This window comes from Schistocerca serialis, chromosome 6 (assembly GCF_023864345.2).
Source record: "Schistocerca serialis cubense isolate TAMUIC-IGC-003099 chromosome 6, iqSchSeri2.2, whole genome shotgun sequence".
NCBI classification, from domain to species: Eukaryota; Metazoa; Arthropoda; class Insecta; order Orthoptera; family Acrididae; genus Schistocerca; species Schistocerca serialis.
In genome coordinates, this window is record NC_064643.1 from 636,205,773 (window position 1) to 636,220,124 (window position 14,352).

The 14,352-nt window shown below is 39.5% G+C and overlaps 1 protein-coding gene across 1 annotated transcript in view; it reads left to right on the forward strand.

Moving 5' to 3' along the window:
- Positions 1-227: 227 nt before the first annotated feature.
- LOC126484277 (snRNA-activating protein complex subunit 3-like) overlaps positions 228-14,352 on the forward strand; it is a 161,056-nt gene continuing 146,931 nt past the window's right edge. Inside the window, exon 1 of the mRNA XM_050107703.1 lies at positions 228-385. Coding sequence (XP_049963660.1) covers positions 252-385 — 134 coding nt within the window. The 5' untranslated portion in view covers positions 228-251. The remainder of the gene's footprint in view (positions 386-14,352) is intronic.

A 14,352-nucleotide genomic window follows, 5' to 3' on the forward strand; every position in this document is an offset into this window, starting at 1 on the left:
CTAGTAGGAAGTCAAATGAAAGATCTAGAAACTAGAAACAATTGAGATTCGCCAAGTGTATTGTTGCCGACGCATTCTTGATATAATATAATACTTGCCACTGCACTGTGTATTCGCACGTTAGTGTTCTGTAGGCTTTTGGTCTGTGTGGAGTATACGGCAGATTAGGGAGAATGTTGCAGCAAAGGTGTCAGTACCCATGGGTCTCAGAACCAGTTAAGATTTCTGAATACTACGATAATTTTAAACAAATGTTGTCGTCATTGTTACCGAACACGCAAAGTCCAGAAGTGTCGCAGGAGATCGAAGAAAATGTGAAACAATTGCAGATAATGGGAGCGAATATCACGCTGGAACAATTTCGTCAGTTGGACGCAGAGTGTGAGTAAGTAATGAAAGGGACCACTTGTGACATATCTCGTTGTAGCCAGTACCGTTAAAGTAAGTGTGATGTATGACAACGAATGTTCACGTAATAGACGTTTCTCAAACTGATGTTCTCACATTTTTCTATATATCGAGTTTGATAGCTGGTATTTTTGACTGAAGTCTTCAAAATTGAAATGGATTTTGTGATAATAATGACCAGTAGTAATTGCCCCTTTATGATGTATCGTACCACTAAAAAGTGTGTAATTACGTAACAACAAGTAACCGTTTCAGACCTGATATTTTTATTATTTGCATAAAAAATTCAGTAACTTGTATTGACGTACACCACAAGGTACAAAAACATATTTTTACCTCTCTACTTTGCAAATTATACGATGTATCACAAGTAGTACATCAGGTTTCAAATAGAGTAAATAGTTACATACAAGTACTTATTTCTTTATTACTTTGTTTTCCGTTCAGCACTGTTGTAGAAGAAGTTTCTGTTGACATGTCATTATCACTAATTATGGTAGAACATGGATATTATTCACGCTTTGACTAATTTCACTCAGTGTTCAGGTACAGCACCTAGCGATTATGGAAGGACTTGAAGCAGCTGTAGTGGTTTGTCTAATAGAAGTGGATAACACATTTTCCACCCTTGTTTTTTGACTTCAAGATACATATTTCTTTCTTGCGTCGTCCTTGATTGTCCACAATTTTTGGGAATTGTTCCTCACTGTCACATCGCATACCGGTATCATCTTTACCGTCTGTGCAGTATTAGTACATAATTTTGTCGCTACACTTCCAGTTACACGAAAAGCTTCTGTCAGTTCAGGTTTGAGAGGTGTTGTTGCTTTCCTTTGGTAGGCAATGAAATCATAAATCGCCTACTCTTGCTGCACAGAAGGTAACATTTCACCCCCCCCCCCCCCCCACTACCCCCACCCACAAAGATATGTCTTATCATTTTTATGTTTTAGGTTATCTGTATGATTTTGTATGGATCTGTATGATTTGCTTCTGTTTATGTTCGTAGTTATCTGCAAGAGTTGTACGCAGGCACTATTATTTATGTTTTTTTGTGTAAAAATGACGTCCTATATCATAGTACATGATAAAATGGATGATCAATAAATTATGAAATGATACAATGTTCTATTTTCAGAGATCCTCTGATAGGAACAATTTGCTCATCAATATAAAAATTCTCTTCAAGCTGAAGATAATGGTATAATGACTTCACACAGTCAGTCAGTCAGTGACAGGTCTAATCTTCCATAGTCTGTCATTACTATTTCCGGGTTTCTCAGATGCAAAACGTAGGCTGTTCAGTAATTTTTGAAGTTGGTTGCTGGCGGTCAGGTCAGCAACCAATGGGATGTGTGTCAATGGCTTTGAAAACAAATCTGGCAAAATTTAAGATACCTGTCGCAATGTGTGTTGCAGTGAGCTTCAGAATTTCTGTGGGACCAGTTGAAAGGCTGCTGCCCATGTTTCTAACAGAGTAGTTCTTGGTATGAAAAGCGTTAGTTTCATAAAGATCCTCTGGTATATACCTTCTAAAATTTTCATATGATGTGCAACATATTCTTCATTTTCTCAGTATGGTGTTCAGAGCCAAACATTGTTACATGTGTTGTCATAGTCTTTTACCTTTGAGTCCTCACACATGGGTACACACTTCACACGATTTCTCAGTTGTGAGGTTTCATCATCAGAAGTCATTTCTATTTATTTTATTTATTTATTTATTTATTCATCCGTGGAACAATAAATATTGTATGGATGTCGTCAGATTACAACATTCTAGCATTCCCTTCCATCTCAGGTGATGTTCCAGTAACTGTAATAGGATGAGTGCCAATAATTCAACAAACAACATACTTTATTGTTTCAAATTAGTTTTCTCTCATCATCTCATTGGAGATACAGACCAGGTCAGATACATCACCATTTTGTATTTGCCAAGCCAGAACTTCAAGTTCACCTTCTGATAACGGTGTGTACTAGTAAACTAGTTTTATTCAGCATGGAGCCATTGAACATCCTGCACTACAACAGATTCAAGAATATGAACAAGTAGTCATTAGTTTCCACAACACTTGAGTATGATAATGGGCCATTCCATGTAATCTCACAGTGGTTAATAAGGTGATTGTTTCAGAATTTAAGTTATATTTGTTACATGGATACCTACAGATCTTAATGAATGAATGAATGAAATTTTATTGTCGTTTAGCTATTACAGCAATTGACAAAGTCAAGTTACATAGGCCTATATACAAGTTATACAGCATATATACATGGGTTAAAGATCAATATGTGACATAGGTTTTACATAAAATACAATATTTAAAATGAAATAATATGAAAACATTGCATCATAACTGATTCAGTTAAGGAAATTATGCTGCACTCTCCAAATCGGTACCACTATGATATTTTACAGTCGTAAAATTCCTGAAGTGAGTAGTATGGATTTGCAGCTAACCAACTGAAGAATTTGTCTTTAAATAAATCAAATGGAGCTTCTACTCATTCTAGTGGCAAATTATTAAACATCTTCATACCCACCACTTTGTAGCTGTTCAATGCTTCGATAATCTGTAGTAAGGTATGTCAAGATTGCTACTATTTCTGGTTCCATGAGAGTGTACATCTCTTCTACACTGGTATTCTGATAAGTTGCTCTTTATATGCAGTAGGACAGTGTAAATATACATGTTTATAACAGTTAATATTTTTAAGTTGATGAACAGTGGTTTGCAGTGGGCCAGTTTATCACTGTTTGTGATAATTCGAATTACTTTCTTCTGAAGTACCAAAATGTCCTGAAGGTGTGAGCTATTGCCCCATATTAAAAGCCCATAAGATATAATACTTTGAAAAAAAGCAAAGTAGGCTGATCTTACATAGGCCGCAGGTACATGGTTTATTAAATTCTTTAACAAATACACCACTCTAGACAGCCTTGCACTAATGTATTTAATATGTGGCTCCCAAGTCAATTTACTATCTATAACAATACCTAAGAACTTAACACTATTCTTGAAGTCTTCTACTGGCGGATCTCTCAAACTAAATACAATCTTTTGAGTTTTACTCTCATTAAGCAGGAACCCATTAGCTCGGAACCAGACTGATGACTGTGATATTGTGTCGTTTGCCACAGTTTGGAGCATATCAATGTCTGAGCTGATATTGAAAAAAGTGGTATCATCTGCATAGAGAATGGAGTGAGTATTTATGTAGGATGGTAGATCGTTTGTCATTAGGATAAATAGCAGAGGTCCTAATACTGAGCCTTGTGGCACACCGCACTTAACTTCAGCTAGCTGTGATCTCTGTTTACCAATACAAACAATTTGTCTACAGTTGCTGAGGAAAGATTAAAAAATGTTGTCAACTTCACTGTTTGTGATTCCGTAATAAACTAGTTTGTTGAGGAGTGAAATATGCTTCACAGAATCGAAGGCTTTGCTAAGATCACAAAAGGTAGCCCGAGCAAAATTTTTTCCTTCATAAGCGTTAAGCACTTTTTTAATCAGGGAGTCAATGGCATGGACTGTGGATTTGCCCTTCCTAAAGCCAAATTGTACCGCAGTAATAATGTTATTACATGTCAGATAATCACACAACTTGGAGTTGATGATGGATTCCAAAACTTTAGATAAAACAGGTGTCAGGGATATTGGGCGATAGCTAGATGGACAATTTTTGTCTCTTTTCTTGTAAATGGGCACTACCATAGATAATTTTAATACTTCTGGGAATACTCCTTCAATTAGACATCTATTTATACATTTAGTAAGAGAATATACTATGTAGCCAATTATCTTTTTTAACATATTACAAGAAATACCATACATATCTTCACTATCAGCGGGTCTAAAGTTATTTACAAGAGTTAAAACAACATCTGGTGTGACCTCTGTTAAAAGGAATTTATCGTTCAGGGTGTAATCTACATTATGGTATTTAATGAGATCAGCAACGGTCTCTTGTGGCCTCACAATGCTGTCCCTAATTTGGTTAACAGATTTTATACAGTAGTTATTAAATTCATCTGCTGAAACTACTACCTCAACTTTTTGCTTGCTTTTGGCCACTGAATTTATTATAGTCCATGCTTTTCTGCATTTATTTTTTTATGACTCAATGCTGACTAGGTTATGTTGTTTTTTGGCCTCATTTAAAGCATACTTATATTCCTTTTGTGCTCTTGGGTACCTTTGTTTAGCCATATCAGTTTTCTGAAGTCTGTAAGAATCTCTATACGACAACAACCTTCTTTTCATATTGGCTAGTTGAGCGGTATACCATGGATTCTTATCCCTATGTCTATTACTGTTACTTTTAGGGTTAACTTTACATTTGTATTGAGGGCAGTTGGTCTCGAATATATTTAAGAAATAATGAAAAAATCTATCGAACAATGTATTGGCAGAGCCCTGAACATTATTGTTAAACAGATGTGACCAGTCATAATTACTGAGTGAGACCATGAAAAAAACAGACCTCTGTTCTTTTATGCATCTAGTATGAAGGCCACTAAGTTGAAATAATGTATAAAAAATAGGATGCATTATACAGATTTCTCATGAAAAATGTTGAAAAACACACTTTTCCATGCTGTGATTTAAATTCGTGATTTTATAAAAATGCTGAACTTTGTACAGGAAAGCAGTGCAGACCTCAGCTTGTGCAGTGTAACTTTTACTTGTAGTATTAAGTAAAATTAATAATGAAAGGCATTTGGCATTGCAGTTAATAGCTCTTACTATAAGGATGTCTCCATCAGGAGAAAACATCAGATCTGATGATGCTAACTCACTTTATTCATTCCACTTACATGTACCAATTGTACCTAAAATGTTTGTGGTTGACCTGTAGGTCAGAACAGTAAACTGGTGAGAGATGAAAACAGTTACCAATCATTTTGCTACTGCATGTGTTATATTTCACAGTTAAATGTCTTTTCAGTGTAAACAATTACAAGAAACAGCTTGGGCACACAATTAAGGTGGCACCTATATCCTTATTCTGTTACTGTTATTATAAAGACCACTTCAGTGAAATAAAGAAAAGGCACAACAAATAATGAGAGACATTAATAATTTTTTACATATATACCGGACATAAGAATTCTACAAAGAAGAGTTTCTTAAACAATTTCAAAAATAAACAAGGAAATTGTATTTTTAAATCTCTTCCATCTTGTATATACCATTGTTTTCCATGATAACTTGAAACTTAAATGTAAGAGATATGATCTTTTCATTATACTTATTGTCAAGTTTACACAACTGTGCACTATGACTTTGTGATGATGGGATAGCTGCCTTGTGTATAACATTGGAGAAGGGGACCCAAGTAGCATCTTCCCTGTTGGGTCATAGAATCAATTTTGATTCAGCAAGAAACATGTAGCTAACCTCAACATCTTTAAATTCGTTTGATAACTGGGAAATGTGCCCCATGTACCAATTTTCATCATATTTGAAAGCCACATCCTGTCCAACTTGCAGCTGTTCATGAAAAAGAGTTTTCATGAGCTGTCATAGCAACAGTGGTCCGTTAGCATTTGCTGAAAGTACGTTCATTAGAAAGGTGTTAACACTAATGACTAAAAATGCATTGTGCTATCAGTTACCTGCAACAGGTGTCACCATACTTTACCTATGTCTCAAGAAACCTTCAAACAATTTGATCCCCTGCAAAGAAACAAAGAACATATAAATGCCATGAAACTTCCTGGCAGATTAAAACTGTGTGCCGGACCAAGACTCGAACTCGGGACCTTTGCCTTTTGCGGGCAAGTGATCTATGAACTGAGCTAACCAAGCACAACTCATGCCCTGACCTCACAGCTTTAATTCAGCCAGTACCTCGTCTCCTACCTTCCAAACTTCACAGAAGCTCTCCTGTGAACCTTGCAGAACTATCACTCCTGGAAGAAAGGATATTGTGGAGTGCTAGTTCTGCAAGGTTGCAGGAGAGCTTCTGTGAAGTTTGGAAGGTGGGAGATGAGGTACTGGCAGAATTAAAGCTGTGAGGACGGGGCATGAGTCATGCTTGGGTAGCGCAGTTGGTAGAGAACTTGTCCAAGAAAGGCAAAGGTCCTAAGTTCGAGTCTTGGTTCGGCACACAGTTTTAATCTGCCAGGAAGTTCATATCAGCACACACTCTGCTGTAGAGTGGAAATTTCATTATATAAATGCCATGTATTCTGGGGTGCCCGTGTGAACAGTGCAAAACATTTTTTCGATGTAATGGATGTCCCCACTAAGAAATATGGAAGTTCAAATCGCAGTGAGCAGATTGAAGTTTTAACACTTGCTTCATCTTTGCAGAAAATTGTCAGAGTAGCTGCTCCTTCTGGTGTCACAAAGCACATGATACATGTTGCAAGAAAAGCTAAATACAGCAGTTTTGTAATTGCTTATCCAGAATGCCGGAGTGGTCAGAAGGTGATAACCTGATACTGTGAAACAAGATGCAGTGGTGTTTTAAGAAGATGACAGTTTTCAAGATGTTGTGCAGGAAGGAAAGACGTATCCGTTATGGCAGATTACAAGAAGGAACTCAAGCAGAAAAGACTTATTTTAGTTCATCTATAGGGTGTTAATATGTTCTTTTATCCTTCACAGGAGATAAAATTGTATGAAGGTTTCTTGGAACAGAAGAAAATGGTTGCACTTACGTCTACATCTGTATCTATACTCTGCAAACCAGCATGAAGTGCATGGCAGAGGGTACATCCCATAGCACCAGTTGTCCTGGAAGAATGATTGAATTCCTCTGTGCATGCTGTAACTATTCTAATCTTGCTCTCATGATCCCTATGTGCACAATACACAGGGAATTGCAGTATATTATTTATGGAGTCATCATTTAAAGCTGGGATTCTTAAAACTTTGTTAATAGAACTTCTTAGGATAGTTTACATTATATCTTCAAGAACCTGCGAGTTCAGTTTCTTCAGCATCTAATGCATCAAACAAACCTGTGGCCATTTGTGCTCCCCTTCTCTGTATACATTCAATATCTGCTGTTAGTCCTGTTTGGTATTGGCCCTACACACTTGAGCAATATTCTAGTGTGGATCACACGAGCGATTTGTAAACAAACTCCTTTGTAGACTGACTGTACTTCCCCAGTATTTTACCAATAAACCGAAGGCTACCACTGCCTTGGCCATAACTGAGCATATGTGATCATTCCATTTCATATCTCTGCAAAGTGTTGCACCCAGATATTTGTATGAGTTTGACAAGTAAAAATGCAACTTATTGATATTATAGTCACAGAATGCTATGTTTCTTTCATTTTTTGAAGTGCACAATTTTTCATTTCTGAACATCTAAAGCAGGTTGCCGATCTTTGTACCACTTTGAAATCTTATCAAGATCTGACAGGATGCACCTTCTTTCAGATATAGATAACTGTATCATCTGCAAAGAGTCTGAGGTTACTACTAATATTGTCTGTAGGGGCATTAATATACAACAGGAACAGCAAGGGTCCCAACACACTTCCCTGGGCACACCTGAAGTTACTTCTATATCTGATGATGACTCTTCTTCCAAGATAACATACTGCATCTTCCCTACCAAAAAGTGCTCAATCCAGTCACAAATTTCACTTGATACCACATTTGATCATACTTTTGGTAATAAGCTTAGGTGTGGTACTGAGGCAAATATATTTCAGAAATCAATAAATACTGCATCCACTTGACAGCCTTGATACAAAACTTTCCGTATGTTATGTGAGAAAAGTACGATTTGGGTTTCACATGATCGATGTTTTTGAAATCCATGCAGGTTGGCATTGAGGAGGTCATTCTGGTCTGGGTATCTCATTATGTTGGAGCTTACATTCTACAACAAATCGATGTCAAGGATACTGGGCGGTAGTTTTGTGGATCACTTTACTATTCTTCTTGTAGCCGCATGTTGTCTGTGCTTTCTTTCAAGTAGTGGGCACGGTTTTTTGTCTGAGGGATCTGTGATAAATTTTAGTTAGAAGAGGGGCTAACTCAGCTGCAAATTCAGTATTGAATGTGACAGGGATTTGATTGGGCTCTGGGGCCTTGTTCAGTTTTAACAATTCCAGCTGTTTCTCAGTGCAGCAGATGCTAATACTTATTTCACTCATCTTTTCAGTGGTACGCAGATTAAATTCAGACAGTTCTCTTGGGTTTTCCTTTTTAATCAAACATTTGGAAATGAAATTTAGCATTTCACCTTCTGCTTTGCTACCATCAATTTCGGTTCCTGTCTCATTCACTAGGGACTGTACACTGACTTTGGTGCCACTAATGGCCTTTACATATGACCAGAATTTCTTTGGGTTTTGTAGAAGATCATTTGACAATATTTTGATGGAAGTCAATGGAGGTTTCATACTTTGCTCCCTTGATAGCCAAACACATTTTATTCAGCATCTCTCTACCTATACTCCCATGCTTTGTTTTACACCTATTATACAGTAGTCTCTTTCTTTAGAAGTTTCTTTATGGTGACAGCGTACCACGGAGGTTCCCTCCCATTATGAGGTGTCTTAAACTTGAGTCATAGTTTCCCTACGTGCTCCTGCCCTGTGCTGAAAGTTTCAAGTTCCTCATTGAGATATGACACTAATGATTTTTTATTTAGTTTACTGAACATGTATATCTTTCTCCTTGGTTTAGTTTTCCTTTGTACTTTGTTAATCATTGTTGACAACCACATCATTGTTGCTGACACCAGTTCCGATTGGACATCCTCAGAGAGGTCAGATCTGTTTGTTGCCATTAGATCCAATATATTTCAATCATGAATGAGGTAATTTTCAGAGAAGACATTTAGTAATGTTTCACAGGATGTCTTTTATCATGCCCACCACCAACAAAACTGTAATTTTCCTAATTGATAGTTGGGTGATTTAAGTCTCCACTGATGATTTCACTATGCTCGGTAAATTTATGTACGAGCAAACTGAAATTTTCTCTGAATTCTTTGGTTACATCAAGAGATGAGTCTGGTGCGCAATACAGGGATCCAATAATCGTTTTATGGCCACCCCTGATACTGAATCTGGCCCAAACAGTTGCACATGCAGCTTCAATTTCAATTTGAGTTTCTTGTCTACTGCAATAAGTACACCACCTGCATTTCCTAATTGCCTATCCATTTGATATGCACTTAAACTGACAGTCTCGGCATCTTCTGGTGCCGCTTCAGTGCTTTCCTTTCTTCCTTGGAGATGTGTGGTTTCGGGGGAACCACCCTGGTGAGCACACGGCATGTTTCCCATCGTATTTCCTCTGCAGCATCACGTGGAAGTGCAAGAGCAGCCTGTTCCACTGTGCTAATGAATTGTGCTGTTGATAATGTTGTTGGTGTTGGTGCGAACTTCAGGGAACTTAATTGACAATGCTACCTTATCTGTACTTGAAAAGGGGCTGAATTTTGCACCAACACTTGCAACATTACCAGCAGAACAATTCATCAGCGTGGTGGTACAGGCGGCTCTTGCACTTCCACGTGACACTGCAGAACAAATACGATGGGATACATGCCGTGTACTCACCAGGGAGGATCCCCCGAAGCCACACATCTCCAAGGAAGAGACAAAAGCACTGAAGCGGCTTCAAGAAGATGCTGAGCCTATCGTCCTCCCAGCCGATAAAGGGAATTGCACGGTCCTACTAGCATATAATGTATACAGGGTGTTACAAAAAGGTATGGCCAAACTTTCAGGAAACATTCCTCACACACAAATAAAGAAAAGATGTTACGTGGACATGTGTCCAGAAATGCTTAATTTCCGTGTTAGAGCTCATTTTAGTTTCGTCAGTAAGTACTGTACTTCCTCGATTCACCGCCATGATTTCATGTGGGATGCTCTACCTGTGCTGCTAGAACATGTGCCTTTACAAGTATGACACAACATGTGGTTCATGCACGATGGAGCTCCTGCACATTTCAGTAGAAGTGTTCGTACGCTTCTCAACAACAAATTCGGTGACCGGTGGATTGGTAGAGGCGGACCAATTCCATGGCCTCCACGCTCTCCTGACCTCAACCCTCTTGACTTTCATTTATGGGGGCATTTGAAAGCTCTTGTCTATGCAACCCCGGTACCAAATGTAGAGACTCTTCATGCTCGTATTGCGGACGGCTGTGATACAATACGCCATTCTCCAGGGCTGCATCAGCGCATCAGAGATTCCATGCGACGGAGGGTGGACGCATGTATCCTCGCTAACGGATGACATTTTGAACATTTCCTGTAACAAAATGTTTGAAGACACGCTGGTATGTTCTGTTGCTGTGTGTTTCCATTCCATGATTAGGGCCTAATGTGATTTGAAGAGAAGTAATAAAATGAGCTCTAACATGGAAAGTAAGCCTTTATGGACACATGTTCACATAACACATTTTCTTTCTTTGTGTGTGAGGAATGTTTCCTGAAAGTTTGGCCGTACCTTTTTGTAACACCCTGTATAAGCAAAAATTGTATGACCTATTAGAAGATGACACTTACTGGAGAACCGAAGACGGTCCTACCAACAGAGTGAAAAGAAAGACTATTGAGCTTCTCCAACACACTTTTAAAGAAAAGAAGATAGTGAAGAAACTTCATCCATGAGCAGCTGCACCTCCTAGACTTTATGGACTACTTAAAGTCCATGAGGATGGATTGCCTCTCTGCCCGATTGCAAGCAACAATGGAGCACCAATGTATGAATTAGCAAAACACCTGACGTCAACCCTCAGTCCGTTTGTGGGCAAATGTCAGCACCACATCTGAAACTCCGTGCATTTCGTGCAGCAGCTCCAGAACTTCTGATTGGGACAAGAAGACTTCATGGTGAGCTTTGACGTGGTATCCCTCTTTACTAGGATACCTCTAAGAGACTCCCTAAGCCTCATAGGAGACAAATTCGGACCAACAGTAATGAAAGTTTTCGTCAACATACTTTCTGTTTGATGGGAACTACTACAAACAAACAGATGGAGTAGTGATGGGCTGTCCGCTATCACCAATAGTGGCCAATATGTTTATGTAGGCTTTTGAAGAAGAAGCTCTTAAATCAGCAGCCTACAAGCCCTCTTGCTTTTTTATATGTAGACAATACATTCATAATCTGGCCAATGGACGATAACACCTCCAAGACTGTCTGCAGGGTCTGAACTCGCAGCACCAGAATATCAAGTTCACGATGGAGGTAGAAGAAAACAACCGGCTTCCATTTCTGGATGTGCTTGTCAAGTGAAGACCAGATGGCACACTAGGACACATCATCTACCATAAGCCAACACATACAGATTTGTAGCTGCATGCCTCCAGCTGTCATGCTCCTTCACAGCAAGAGGGTGTTTTGAGCACACTGGTGCAGAGAGCACGCAAAATCTCGGACTGTGACAGACTAGCAGCTGACTTGCAGCACTTGCAGGCCATGTCCCACACAAACGGTTACAACAACCAGCAGATAAAACCGCCTTAAGAGCGAACAAGCTGAGACCGCAGCCTTCCGAGGACGAAGACAAACCAGTTGCGACAGCGATTATACCATATGTCGGGAATGCATTGGCAAAGATTGGCAGAATACTCAGAAAATACAATGGCAAGTGCGTGTTTCGCCCTCCATCCAAAACGAAAACATTATTATGATCAGTCAAGGACGACTTAAAGATTCCGGAAACCGGCAGTTTACAGCATCCCTTGCCAGTGCGGGAAAATGTATGTAGGCCAGAACATCCGGATGGTACAGGAGAGATGTAGTGAACATAAACACCACACAGACAAAGCACAGCTGACCAAGTCTGCCATGGCATAGCACTGTATCTCACATGGGCATGACATGAACTACGATGGCACAAAGGAGTTATAGCAATCGAACACCTTCTGGGACTGTATCCTCAAAGAGGCAGTGGAGATCTGGCTGCATGATGAACTAATAAATAAAGACAGCAGTTTCCAGTCAAGCAAGGCCTGGGAAGAAGCTTTGAGTATGATTAAAACACAACGACAGTGTACACAGAAATCCACTCCTGTCAGGACACCTGAAGAAGAAGAAGAAGCATTGTCACCACGATGGCAGAATTCCGCAAACGGCTGTGGCCATGGAAGGACTGTGGCCCATGATCTGTCGTGGGGCGCCATGCTTTCCCCACCATCCAGCTCCGTCCTACCACCACCACCAGTCACGGACCGCTTGGAAGCACCCAGACGGAGGCTGTGGGAGAGGGGTGGAGATCATATAAAGTCAGCATCCATCAGAGATCAATCAGACGCCAAGAGCGCCTGAAGATGGCAAGAAGTCAGCTTGCCGAAATATCACACCTTTTGGATGATGCTACCCGGCTGAATGCCAGAGAAATTTTCAAAATAAAAGTTTATTTTATATCTTATGTTTAACATGACCATTTGTCTTAGTGGGGAAGAGGCTGGTTCTCCATTTCGTAATCATTAGAAGTTTACACTCTTGTACAAATAAAACTGACATGAAATTTTGCTCTTTGGTCTGTTAGAATGGCACAGGGCTTCTAAATGGTGATACTATGTGATGCATAAAGGCCTTTGCTACAGTCTCTGTCATCATATCTACAGTTGGTACGTAAATCAGATACTCTGAAAAGTGATCAGTTATTGACTGGACATCCTTATTTTCCTCATGCATCTGGCAGAATTGTCCCCTGATGTTCAAGGCTACAATCTTGAATGACACAGAGACTACTGGAAAATGTTGCAGTGGAATCCATGCCATGTTTACTATGCTCTTTGTGCACATGGAAGACAAGTGTTTAAGTATTTCTCACCAGCACATGCTGTTTTTTCCACTAGTAGCACACAGCAATTCAAGCATTAGTGATGCATTCTCTGCTGTGCTGTTTGGAAAATCTTACGGAAAAGGCTAAAGTAGAAGCCTTACCGTTTACAATTGCTACAAGCCCTGACACCCGATGACAAAGTCAAACGCTTCGAATTTTCGGCGCGGTTGCAACAGCTCATGGAAGAGGATGCGTTCAGTGTGAAACTTGTTTTCAGTGATGAAGCAACATTTTTTCTTAATGGTGAAGTGAACAGACACAATGTGCGAATCTGGGCGGTAGAGAATCCTCACGCATTCGTGCAGCAAATTCGCAATTCACCAAAAGTTAACGTGTTTTGTGCAATCTCATGGTTTGAAGTTTACGGCCCCTTTTTCTTCTGCGAAAAAAACATTACAGGACACGTGTATCTGGACATGCTGGAAAATTGGCTCATGCCACAACTGGAGACCCACAGTGCTGACTTCATCTTTCAACAGGATGGTGCTCCACCACACTTCCATCATGATGTTCGGCATTTCTTAAACAGGAGATTGGAAAACCATGGATCGGTCGTGGTGGAGATCATGATCAACAATTCATGTCATGGCCTCCATGCTCTCCCGACTTAACCCCATGCGATTTCTTTCTGTGGGGTTATGTGAAAGATTCAGTGTTTAAATCTCCTCTACCAAGAAACGTGCCAGAACTGTGAGCTCGCATCAACGATGCTTTCGAACTCATTGATGGGGACATGCTGCGCAGAGTGTGGGAGGAACTTGATTATTGGTTTGATGTCTGCTGAATCACTAAAGGGGCACATATCGAACATTTGTGAATGCCTAAAAAAACTTTTTGAGTTTTTGTATGTGTGTGCAAAGCATTGTGAAAATATCTCAAATAATAAAGTTATTGTAGAGCTGTGAAATCGCTTCAATCATTTGTAATAACCCTGTATATTAATTTAAACCATTAACTTTTCTTATTTGTGTTTTGCTACTTAAGAGTGATCTTGCTATTGGCTGACTACATCACTTGCCCTATGCTGTCATCAGCTGGCGAGATCACGTGACGATGAGTTATGAGAGGCTTACAAAAGTGCATTGCAATCTCGATTTCAATGCTTCGAAAAGGAACATGCGGTATTTGGTGGAATTCGCATTTATAC